General features: G+C 42.7%; 1 protein-coding gene across 1 annotated transcript in view; it reads right to left on the bottom strand.

Annotated features, from left to right (window-relative positions):
* Positions 1-6,944: 6,944 nt before the first annotated feature.
* The window catches only part of CBLN4 (cerebellin 4 precursor), a 7,765-nt gene continuing 1,604 nt past the window's right edge, over positions 6,945-13,105 (bottom strand). Inside the window, exons 3-4 of the mRNA XM_017735936.1 lie at positions 11,906-12,022; positions 6,945-9,420 (exon numbers count right to left, since the gene is read on the bottom strand). Of these exons, the coding sequence (XP_017591425.1) occupies positions 9,223-9,420; positions 11,906-12,022 (315 nt within the window). The 3' untranslated portion in view covers positions 6,945-9,222. The remainder of the gene's footprint in view (positions 9,421-11,905; positions 12,023-13,105) is intronic.

The raw sequence follows: 13,105 nt of genomic DNA, 5'->3' as shown, positions 1-13,105 counted from the left end.
TCTGTGGGGGGGCTAAAGCAACATCTGCTCCCCCGACCCCAGCTGGGCTAAAGGAGGGTGGGTTTGATATTTATCACCTTGTCACAGCCCTTCCTTGGCTAAAAGACAGCAGATTTCTATTTTTTGTTAATGAATATTAAAGTGACTCACCCTGGTTTTGTCTGGGAAGGTCTGGAGCCCAAAGCCACCCCCACTGTTCCAGTTCAGAGACTCCTGGAAGAGGGAGGAGATTTCATCAGTGAGCAACGCCCCTGGTTTAGCCCAGCAAGAGGAATTTGCTTGGCTGCCTGCACATCAAATTACTTCTAAAATCATCACCTACCCCTGGAAAACCTCTTCTGTTGCTGCAACAAAGAATTAAGCAGATGCACAGCTTCAGACATGGAAGGGAATGAGCCCAAATCCATGAAATCCCTTCAGATTTTAGCACTGGACGTGTGCTCCACTGTCTGCTGGATCCTGTCCTGCTTATGTGTGTGCTGATTATGTAAAGACTCCTCAAGGTCTGACTTACACTTATAAAAAGCTTTGGGATCTTTTCAGAGTCTTATTTTTCCAGCAGCAGAAGGACTGTGACGCTCAGGAATTTCTCCAGCAGCCTGGTTTGTCTCTCACTGTTCAGAAGACATCAATAATGCCCACGTTTCTCAAGTGCATTTAAGTGGGATTTGGTCTGTCATCAGTTTAAATCTCACTCCAAAATTCAGTCAATCTTCATTCAGCTTCAGAATGTGCTAAATTGTTCAGATATTTTAAAACTCTTCTTCCTTAAGGCTTCTGAGTGAAATTTTACATTTATTTAATAAAGCAGCCAGGATTTACTACACCAGTGCTGGTAAGCACTTTTTACTCTCCTCAAGATAGATTAGAGTTGACTGTAGACTTTTTTTTGCTACAGCTGCACAAGTTTACAAGTCACAATTGAATTACCAAACTGAGGAAAAGAAAGATTATTCCTGTGGGTGCAATGCAGGTTGCAGACTTGTTTTCTTTTAAAGCAGGGTTTAAAGAATTAGCAATAAATGTTATCAGCTGCAGCTAGAAAATGATGCTGACTTGTTACTTTGTGGGGACCCTATGGGGCATCATGAAAACCAAATTCCTTAGCTGAGCTTTCCAGAAAAAAAATCCAACAATGCCCTTTTGAGCACCTTAAACTCAGATTTACTACAGAGGAAAAAACTTGGCTTAAAGGCATCCCTGGCTCGCCCCTGAAGTTGCCCAACCTGCAGTGCTCACACAGTTATTGATTTATTTACTGCTTAAACAATGTGTTTCTGTAGTGATCTTTTGAGTGCTATTCTTCCAAGTTGTGCAGATGCTGTTGCACATCAGACTTTGCTCTTTTTTCCTGCATCTAAAAAGAAATAAATATTGTGAGCCGTCACCTTTTTTCTCCACAAAATGTACTCGCTGCATTTCCAGCTCTGCTGAGCAGCCTTTCACTGCAAACCCTCAGATCCGCTGCTCGGTGAAATTTCTCATCTCAGGGTGAGTCCCTGACAAATCATCAGAGTTTAGAAGTGCTCACAGTCGTTATCTTGAGGTGCTGTCATTACTGCAAACCTCATTTAAGCCACCCCCATGTCTCAGCCAGGACTGACACCTACAAGCACAAAAAAAGCCTTTTCCAGCAATGTATGTGTGAAATATTCAATACAGCTTCCAAAAACCCAGGGATTTGGGCTGCAGCCTGCTAGACAGACTTTTAAACTCACCACAATCCCTGTTCCTGACATTGTTATATGATCAGAGCTGTAAACCCTCAGCTGTCTCTCAGAGACCTGAAGAAAAGTGTCTTCCCCACTCGTTCAGGGGAGTAATTCCTCTACAAAAAGGAGCTGACAGCTGAATCCTGCCCACTGAATCAGTGTTTGCAGCAGACTAGGCCCAGACTATCTCACTTAACCACTATTGAATTTGAGGCAACAAAGATAGATGGTCTTGGAGTTATCTCCTCCAGAAGCCTTTATTATTTTTGTAGAAACGCATTTAAACACCCCACAAAAAGTAAAACACTCGATGCCTCTGGAGAATTCATTCCTCTCTCACTGCCCTGATGTTCCTTAGCATTCCTGTGCTTAAGGTCTTCATTCTTCAAATATTTCAATTATTTTGCTTTCTAGAAACGAGCCAGAGTTTATTTCTCCCGAAGAAAAGAGGAACGAGGTGATCTCTTACAGAGGTCTGTACCTCGGGTTATCTCCTGCTGTTCTGGCTGTAAATCTGGGCTGCACTGAGCAATTCCCCCTGGACTCTGATTCCTGCAGCTGCTCCGGAAGCTTTTCCATTTTCCTGGGCTCGAAGGTTTCTTCAGGGTCTTTCTTCAGTGCCCAGGGAGATTTATTAATAAAAATAAATTTTAAAAATTGTCAAAAAGTTACCCAAATTTGACAGTGTTGGGTAACTGAGCTGAGCTGGTTCATTTGTACCAATAGCTGCTGGACTAAGCCACGTTTATCAAGATTTCAATATTTATATTAAGTATTTATGGTTGTCTAAAAGCCCTCAGAGAGGAAAGGGAAGGGTGAAAGGACCCGTGACCTCTTCCCCAGCTTTGGAGGGACTGGTGACACTTCTTGGCCACTTCTGAGCGTCTCACAAGACCACCAGAATTACAATTGATCGAAATCTTTAATTAACAAATAAAATTAACTGGCCACCACCATCATATCATGAAGCAGTGGCTGAGGGTGAAGGTGCAGTCAGGTTTTAGGCACAAAGAAAATCACCTTTGATGTGAAACCTGGACCTTTTCTTCCACACCCTGGCCCTAAAATGTCCAAAATCTTCCTGGAAATTTCACTGAGCTTGACCACTGGGATGAGCCTCTGGTGAAATCATTAAACCAGGTGAGCTTAACGTGATCTGGATTTTCTCAGCAAAATAAATCCATACTGTTTGATCCCCCCTCAAGGGAAAGCTGCACTCACCATGACATTAAAGATACCTTCTGAAATTAAAAAAAGCAAGCTTATTAAATCTTACTGCAGGCTTTTCAACAGCCAGTTTTGTATGCTTTAGAAAATCAATGAAAGGATGAAAGTAAAGATTGTGGGGAAACATTTGTTTTATGCTAAAAATAATTAAAATAAAAGAGAGACATTTGGAAATACGATGACCAAAAACATCCAAATGAACTTCCAAAATTGTACCATTTTTCCCTTAATTAAAATCTGGTGACAAAAAACCCCACAACACTTTGGAGCAGTCTAATTGTTTATTTGCAATCATTTATTTGAAAAGTTCAAATCTTCTATTTCAGCATCAATTCTTTCCCTTTTCTCTTTGAACCAATGTGAATTTTCAAATAAAAAGTGAGTTTCAAATTAAATACACAGGCTTTTGGATGCAAAACAACTCTCTCCTTTTATTTGCAAAATAAATTTTTTTTTTTTTCTAATTCATCTGCATTTTGCAAACAGTAATTGGATCCCAGTGGCATTTCCTGGTCGGGAATGGTTTCGAGTAAAATCAAAGTTGGGAACCTTGTGAAGGCTGCTCAGGTGCTTGGGAGGCTCTGGAGGAGGAGAGTGCCCCTCTGGCATTGACCCTCCTCTCTGAAAATGCATCTCTCAACCCCGCTGCTTTATATTTAGTTCTGTAGCAGAGCACAGACAAATCTTTATTTTCATTCATTTTGCTGCTTAATGGCACGGCTTCAGCTCAAGGGAAATTGAGCCTTGCTGGATCCTTAGGACTTTTTCTTACTTTTATTTTCAGGTGGTGTTAATTCTAAAGGCAGCCTTTGTCGGAAAAACCCATTTGTTCACTGGAAATAGACTTCCTTTTACAAAGCAAGGGATAAAATAGAACCCCAAACATTGATTTTTCCATTGAGCAGGACTCCAGGACAGCTACCAGATGTCTGAGTGCCATTCTCAGATTCCACACAGACACCAAACCCTTGGGGTGATTCAGACCCTCCCTCTGCGGGCAGATCTTGTCCCCTGCACGGAGCTTTTTTGTCACTGCCCTGGTGGCCTAGGGATCTCCCTCCTCCCAGCATTAGGATTATCCAGCACCTCTGAACCTCCTCCCAAAGAGATCAGAATGCAGCGTTTTCCTCGTGCCAGCAGCAACTCCCAAAGCTCCACACTCCCAGCCTGTTCTGCCCCGTGCCAACCTCCCTGCCCGCATCAGCCCTCGGCAGCACAGTGGGGTGAGGGAGCTGCTGGCTGGGAGTAAACCCAGGCACACTCAGGAATCCAGGGATGAAGCTGCTTTGTTTGCCCATCTCCAGCGCTCTGCACTGCCCTTGGACATCTCTTGTCCTCCAGCAGGACCAAAAACCATTTGTTACCACGTGGTGGCTGGAACAGGACGGGTCAGAACCATGGCCTGCAGAAAATGAATAAACAGAACATACTGAGGTAATTCAGTGAGGTGAATAATAGGACAAGAATGTATTTAGATTAAATTGTTTGTTATTTCGTCCTTCCCACCCCCCACTTGGGTATTTCCCCCACATCAGATACCAGCCAAATAAAATCCAACAAAAAACCCAAAATCTGCCATCCCTCTCCAGAAATGAGTCTTTCTTAGATCATTTTGGATCACTTTGTTCCCTTGCAGCAAAGAAGAAGCAGGAGGCAGAAGGAAAATGAGGGGGAAAGGGGGGAAGGAAAAGAACCTGTTAAAAATGATGCAACTTTTCCCTTCCCCAAACTGTGAGGATTAAAATAGTGATCACAACTTCCATGGAACGCCTCAGCTCACAGCTTGCACCAAACAGACTATTCCAGCCACTTCCCCAATATTCCCATCATCAGTTCCATAAGAGTGCCTGATTTTATCATTATTCTTTGTATCAATTCCCCTTAGGGCAGAAAAGGGCTTTATTCCCCTCCCTATTCCCAACCAGCAACAAATAAATAACTTCAGCTGAGTGTCCAAGACAATTTTCTTTTCTCAAAGGAGCCTTTTCTGTCTGAACAGCAACAGTACAGAAAAAATGGTGTTGTGGCATGTGCCAGCCAATAAATTCTGTCCCTAGGCATCTTTGTTTATTTCCATTGAGTTATCTGGGTGATGTTATCTTTAGAAGACAAAGAGTTGGAATATTTTAAAGAGCTCTTACAATATGAAGGGCAACAGTCACGAATTGCCGAGGTAAAAGATGTTGCCAACTCAGAACCCCCTAGAAAGGGAGGAGATCATAAAGGAGGAGAACATTTTTCTGTTTTCTTCAGCCCATACTTCATGTTAATGGCTCAGTTCCTTGGTGTGCTCCTGACATAGAACTCCTTGCATTAATTTCTCTATTTTAAACTTGGTGCAGACATGGGGCTTAAAAAAAGAGTTGGCAGCTAATTGTGAAATTCTTCAGGCATTTCAAACTGTTTCACTGCATTCCCCTTTCCAGGAATGTTATTTAGATGAAACATGGAAAGGGAAATAGAGCAGAATTCCATTTACTCCTAAACCATCCTTTGTATTAAAAAATGTCCAGTATCAGAGAAAGGATTGATCCAGCAAACTGAACAGGGCCAAGCACCAGGATTGGATGCGTTGGCACCTGGGAATCATTTCCCAAACCCTGTCTCTGTATTCTCAGTAGGTTACTCAGCTACAAAAAGGCCAAAGTGATTGAATTAACACTCATGAAATGTTCAGATACTGCTAGAGAATGACATAACAGAAACCACATATAAAACCTTGTTTAAAAAAATATCTTTTCCTTTTCTCTCCTTCAAAGCTGGTTTTTCCTTTTTATGTAGAGACAAAAGAGCTTGTGAACATTTCAAAGCTACCTCAGTGCCTTTTCCAAAAATAGTTTTGCCACCAGGTTCTTTTGAACAGGATCTTTTTGGGCTCTGCAGTTGTTTGGCTTGTGCAGCCCAAATTCTTCACAGCACAGAGGATTCAACAAACAGCAGATTTCTCCACTGGATGAACAGAGGTGAGCAGGGAGACCTGGCTCTATCAACAACATTTACATCACTGGGGAGTGAAAGAAAGGAAATTAGAGAGGGGTTTTCCATGATAAAATATGGATAAAATATAAATAAACCAGATAAAAAGTAAAAATACTGATCTCATTCATAAAGACATCACTGATAATAAATCTCTTCTTCTCAGAAAGGAACCTCTTTCTTTTGTCCTTACCACACGTGGCTAAAAGGTTTTCTTGCACAATCAACTTTGTCAGCTACAAAGTTCCCTGCAAAGTGGGTAAAGGATGTGGGTATAGATCCTCCCACTGTGCAGCAGGGGGAGGAATCCTGCCCTCCCCAAAATCAACGAGTCTGCTGGAACTGGAGAGGATCAGAAAGTCGGCTCTAACCTTTACAGTGCAGCTCAACACAGGGTTTAAGTTCTTTGAAAACAATCAAACCTCTAATCTTAAATACCCTTTAAAAAGTGAAGCGTCTCCTGAGCCGTTGCTTCCCAACAGGAAAATGAGGGACATGGGAAGGCAGAAGGAAAAGGAATTTCATTTTCCAGCCCTGGCTCCATCCAGCCTGGCTCATCCTCTCTCTTCTGGGAGCAGCTCCTGCTGGCACAGCTGTGGTGGGACAACACAAAAATGAGGACAAGATCTGGTAGCTCAAGTTGTGTCTAAACCTCACAGTTTGCTCTTAATTAAATGTTTAAATGGGACCTGCCTGTCCCTAGAGGCCACCTCTGAGTGCCCAGCCCTGTGTGATGACAGCAACTCCAATTAAATCTTTGCTTTGACCAGCAAAATAATTAGTTGGTAATTATTTGTGCAGGCTTTTCAACAGATTTTAGAAGCCCTTTCCATCAAGGAGTATCCACGGAACAACTTCCCAGTCTCTCCAGCTCAAGTTGAAGTAAGCATTAATGACTCTGAAGAAATCAGAAATGTTTTGCTGAGGGGCAATCAAGGCAATAATGAGATGGTTGAGGATTTTTGCTGGATGCTAAAGGCAGCCATTAAAGATCACGTGTTTACAGATGAAAGAAGTTAGATACACTTATCATTCTGAAATTATACTGACACCTTTAATGCCGTTTTTCTTCTGTCTCAGTAGCAACACTTCTTTTACATTACAGATATATCCATGGGCAAGGTGAGATTGCAGATTTTACCAATTTTATACAAAATATTGATGCTCCCCTCTGAAATAAACTCTTAGGACAAGTAACCTCTTTATAACATCATGCAAACTACGATCTGCAATTCCAGGGGGTTTAGATATACATATATTTATATACACACATTTTGGGGGTACAGCAGGGACACATTTTTGATTGCTCATCACAACTTTTTAATATTTTTCAGCAATGTGAATCTTTCACCTTCTTGCCAGGTCCTTCCACTTCTTCCCCAACTGCAGTGGTCAGTACAGAAACAAAATTGGGTCCAAGAAATCACCTTCTCATCTGATTTATCTCACAGGAGTGCAAAGTACCCACCAATCCTCCTGAAACTGCCCAAAAAGTCCTGGGTGGTAGGTGCTGGACAATCAGGAATTTGGGCACAGTGCTGTGCCACTGATTCCCTGATGTCTTTACAAGGAGCACCAACCAGCCATGAATTCGATTTTAAATCAGTGAAATATCAACAGGACACACTGCACTTGGCCAGCAAGGGAAGGAATTGGAACCAGGTCCCAAAAGCAGCAAATCCCAGCCCAAACTGGCCTTTAGGGAAGCTCCCAGGTTGCTGCAGATGCTTCCACCCACCAACATTTTCAAGTACACAGAAACTTTTAATATGGAACCACATCCTTCCTGATACACAAGGCACAAAGATCCATCACTTCAGAGTATTTGGGGCACGAGGGATGAAGCTTTCATTAGCAGCTCATGAGAAAATCATTTTATTTAATATTCAATCTGATGGCACTGGAGTTTGGTGCTGATGGCAGAACCTAAAGAACAGGTTTCATCCAAAATCCTTTGGAATCAACATGATTCTGAACACCAACTTCAGTGAGGCCAGGATTTCTGCCTAAATTTTATTTTTAAATAAAATGCATAGGTTATTTCTCGATCCCTCTGATTACCTCCAGGATTCTGCCACACTAACTCGTGGCAGTTCTCCTACCTCCCAGGGCAGTTTCCATTTTGCATATAACAATTATATCCAATAAAAAAATAGTATGAAGCGACTTCCAAAATCCAAAGGTCAAAAATTCAGCTAACATATATTAATCTTTATTATGTAACAATGAGATAATAAATAAGTTTATGAATTCACATGACCTGTACAAAAAGCTGGGAAGCTTTTGTACCAAGTTAGGTACCACTTATTTGGATTTCATATTTGTTGAACAAATGACCTAAAATTTTATACAGCTGTGGAGTTAAGGCAAAACCAGAAAAGACCTTTAACACAACAGAAGGGTTGGAAAATACACAGAAATACAAACAAGGGCATCTCATCTCCAGCTGACAAAGTGGTTGTGTCTAAGGAAGGAATCCCTCAGGAGCTGAATAAAGCAGTAATTATCAATCATGTTAATTAAAATTGAAGAACAAGTGTGAGGTGTCCTGCAGGGCAAAGCTATTTTTGTAAAGCTGTGCCTGAATGATCACCTTTAACCCTGGGGAGTTTTGTCTGAATGGTTATAATCTGCTTTTCATTTTAGGAATCAGCACGTGGAAAAGAGGAACCCCTTCCGTATCCAACCAAAATACATCCATAACCCCTCAGGTTTATGGAGGCTGGACTTGATTGTGACTGAGCTTAAATATTTGGGTGAACCATCCAACACACAACACGCAGAGGAGAACTCAAGCCGACCACTTAGCAGTAAGAATTACCTTCCTAAGACAATGGAACAGATCGTGGCAGTCCAGTCCCAGGGACAGAAACACGTGTGACCAATTTATCAATACACAGTTCTTTGGCAGCAACACACTAACTCTTGACTGGAGTCTGAACTCAAACTCTCCTACATGAAAGACTTGGTGCCAGTCTTTTCACAGTTAGAGAAAATCCACTTCTTCCACAAAGTAAGTCCAGAAAATGAAATTGGAATAAATCTTGCAGAGCTTTAGACTGTAACCTTAAGCATTGATATTTATTGTCTGCTCTAGTCTCAGTCCAAAGATATTGTATTTGAACACACAAAATTCTGTGAGACTTCTGAGTAGTTCAGATGGGGCCAAAATCCATAGAGAGAGAATCCAAAATCACCCATGAGAAAGCAATAAAGAACCACCACTGCCATGATGACAAAATGATCTTCATGTAAACAGAGGCAAGGATGAGTACACACCGGGATGGATGTCACAGGAGAATTGACTTTACAGGGGAAAGACCAGGAAGCCAGAGAATGTCGAATACTGCCATCCACCGACCAGGTTCCCTTTCTCCAGTTTCAGGTAAACCTTGTCCTCCTTGTCCAGGTAGAGCAGGACCCCGTTAGTGGCAGCTTCACGGGTGACGTCCTTGTCCCCAGCGAAAGCAGAAATCACTGGCTTCCCATTCAGCATCAAATTCACCTGCAAGGGAAGCCCTGAAAAGCTCTAATTAACAGCAAAACATCAAGAACCACCCCTGAATACTAACCACAGTGCAAGGGCCTGATCCTCAGTGCTTTTTGGGTTGTTTTAAACCAGTAATGACATTTATTTGGCAAAAGCAAATGGATGTGAGCTGGACCTGCAGCTGAGTGAGGCATCACCTCAGTTTGTATCACTTTGCCTATCTCAGGGATTATTTAGTCACACAGGAGCAAAAAAAAAGGTATTTTCAATAAGTTTGGTCACCAAGAGATGTGACACGAGGTGTCAGAGGCACCACAATGGGCTGGGAGCTTACACTGCACTGGGAACAAAATGTGTGTCCCTCTCAATACAGATGGCAGCCTGGTTCTAAAGTTTAGAACTGACTTTTAGCTTTATAAACTCACTCCATTTTTTCTGTAAAACACTTCTGCAAGCCAGCACAGCCTGTGCTCTGAAAGCAGCATCTCTAATAAAGATGGGCAGGGCCTGGGGGAATGAGCAGTTCCAGGCATTTTTCATTTCCCCCATGGCAAATGATCAGCTTTGCTCTGTTTTTCCATTCCAAGCAGCTCTAATGCAGTCACAGGGGGTGAATTATGGGATGCTTACCCACATCCACTCTGCTGGCCTTGCATATGCTCCCATTAATTTTAATGGGAGTCACCACAGAATAAATTAGTGCTCAGCAGAAGTCAGGGCAGCAGGGTCTGGTATTTATTTGGGATTCACCTGTCTGGGAAATCCACTTAATCAGGAGTCTCCGGGGAACCCATTGCAGTTTAATGGTATTTAATGGCACTGACAGATGTTGTGGGGGCAGAGGAACATCACTTGTGCAGGAAGCCTGCAGGTGATTTAGTGGGGCTTCAGTCTGGATGTGGCTGAGACTCAAACCAGTTTGATCCACTCCAATGGTTTCCAGTTCTCCTCCCCATTTACCACGCAGAAAAAGGGCATCAAGGCTTTACTCATTGCTTGGCTTGGGTTTATCTCACTCCTTCTGTACCATCAGGTTCTCCTCACATCATCTTACAGGAATTTAATCAGAGGACACATCACAGGTTTGCACAGCTTGGTCTCACACTGACTGTTCCAAAACAGAGCCAAGCAAACCCATCCATCCCTTCAGAATCTCTTACTCCTGAAAGATTTCAGGCCATGCACAGGTTGGAACATTCCCTGCCATGAGTCCCAAACTCCCAGGTTTGAGCTCCTGCTTTGTGAAACACCAAAGTCCAAGCTGGACTTCCAGAACCCAAAGCTTGGCATCTTTCCTGATACTGTGCATTTGAAATCCACTGAAGTGGCTGACAGAGTTATTCAACCTTCAGCATTCAAGAGAGTGAAAAGAACACATTTTGAGCACATTAAACAGCCTATAAGCTCACTACAGATATTTTCATGAGGCCAGTGTTTCATTTAAGGCTTTGTCATTGACCTGATTGGAATTAGGATTTTACACAGTAAACTGAAGGGGAATTTCACCAGAGGTAGGATTGTGGCTTCCACCAGCTCTCCCCATCTCCACCATTCACACTTTTCCTGGGAAATCCAGAGCCAGCAATGCAGAGGCAGAGCAGCCACAGAGAAATGTCTGATCACTCCTCCTGCAGATATCCATCTCAGCTCAGCCTGGCAGCCTTAAAAACACGTCCAGGAGCAGGAGAGAGCAGGGAAAAGCATCAGACACTTCAATGAACCTGGAGGTCTCGTGGGTGGAAACGAGGGAAGCCACAGATGTTACTCCAGCCCTGGGAAGCCAGGAGGTGTCACAGCAACTGCCTGACCTGGCAGGAAGATTAAGGAATTACTTCAAGGAATTTGCTGCTGGCTCAGCAAGGGGATGTTCAGGAACTTGGAGGCTTTTCCCTCTTGTATTTAATGAGGCAGCTCCGTTGCTATTAAGCTACAGAAGAAAGTGCAAAATTACCCCTTTTTTCTAATATATGACACATCTTTTGTACATTATATAGTGAAAAAATGAAGTTTTAATTGCTGTAAAGGCTCCCTAGAAGACATTGCTGTAGGGATATAACCAACCTTGGTCCTCAGCACACTGAGGGCATAACCAGGGACCTGGCACCAGGAGCCAGGGCACAAATTGTTCCAAAAATACTCAAATCTGGTACCCAGAACTCCTGTGTTCCACACAGTGAGATTAACCTGCAGCAAAACACAACTTTTCAACAGTGCTCTCTTTTACTCTTGGATCATTCCCTCTCTTGAATGCTTTATGTCACCCAGATATTCATGGCACAGAAGTGAAGCTGTGGTGATTTACCTGAGGTGAGGATTCTGCCTTATTTCAGCTGCTCTGTTTAAATGATTGACTCTGCTGCTAGGAAGTGAACACCACAGGTTGCTGTAAACTAAACTATTCTTCCTTAAAATCCTGTTAAATGCTCCTGTGCTCAGTCAAGACCCTATCCTAAACAAACAATTTAAATAAAGATCTTGTAATAATACTCGATCAACATACCTGAATTGTTTGACTCTGATAGACTTTAATTACGTGAAAATTGAAACTGTAAATTCCTTTCCTTGGTGCTACAAAGACAGACTCCAACGTGAAAAAATTGCCCACATTTACTAGGATCTACAAACAGAAAAATATAGCATGGGGATTAGTACAGGTAGTGAGTGCTAAATGAAAATACAGATTATCAACTTTAGAAACCATTCACCCAGGGAAAATTTTTAATCTACATCTAAGCTGGTTTATTCATTTTCTGTCGCTTACTTTGGAATAACTCATAAAATGGGTATTTAGCTGTATTTATAGGACAACTTTACTACAAATAAACTAAGGTGAGAATTATTTCTTACTTTGATACTATACCATACCTTCAAGTCCTTTCTTCCATACACGTTTTTAAAAAGGCGTTTTTGTTCATCTTTCCCTGAAATGACATCCAAACACCAGTCCTGGGAGTGGCTCACGGCTTTTGGCTAAAAAGCAGCAGCCAAGCCAACACTGCCTTCCCCAAGCACCAAGTGTGAGGAAGGATTGCATGAATGACAGGAGTCATTCCCAGTTCACAGCCAGGCTGAGTTACTGGAATACCCGGCACATCCCAGCAAAAACTGGCTTCAGTTGTTCTTACAGGCACTAATAATGATTTGGGTTTAATTAAACGGAGGCAAGTGACAGAGGGGAAGATATGAAATGAGTGCATCACCAGTATGGTACACATCCTCTGCAATGACTGCATTTTGCCTTCATTCCGCTTTGTTGTGCTTTATTTTAATTGGTATTTCCAGGCTCTTTTGTGCCAGGCACAGCCCTCGGAAGCCTCTAGGACTGTCCATGGAGTTTTAGGGTCATTTACAGTGCCAGTACCAAGCTGTGGAGCATATCTGGCTCCAGCTGCCACGACAATTCGCTGCTCACCACAGAAGGGTGGAGGAACGAGAAGAACCATCAGTCTCAATGACTTTGGGCTCGCCCCAGGACAGGAGCTGGCATTAAAACGTGTGTTGGTATCTGCACGTTAATATTGGTGCTGAGCTGAGCAAAGCTGGACCGTGAACCTCGGACTGTGCAGGGAAAGTTAAAGGATTTCCCCTAAAAATTCTCTCTTCTTCCCCTCTCAAAAGCTGAACAAACCGTCTAAACCCTACACAGGCTGCACCTGAGGTCCCCCTGTCCCCAAGCCCCTCGGGGCCGTGCCACCCCCCG

This window comes from Corvus brachyrhynchos, unplaced genomic scaffold (assembly GCF_000691975.1).
Source record: "Corvus brachyrhynchos isolate BGI_N302 unplaced genomic scaffold, ASM69197v1 scaffold10, whole genome shotgun sequence".
NCBI lineage: Eukaryota > Metazoa > Chordata > Aves > Passeriformes > Corvidae > Corvus > Corvus brachyrhynchos.
Note: the sequence above shows the minus strand (reverse complement) of the source record. Positions and strands in the feature narration are given on the sequence as shown.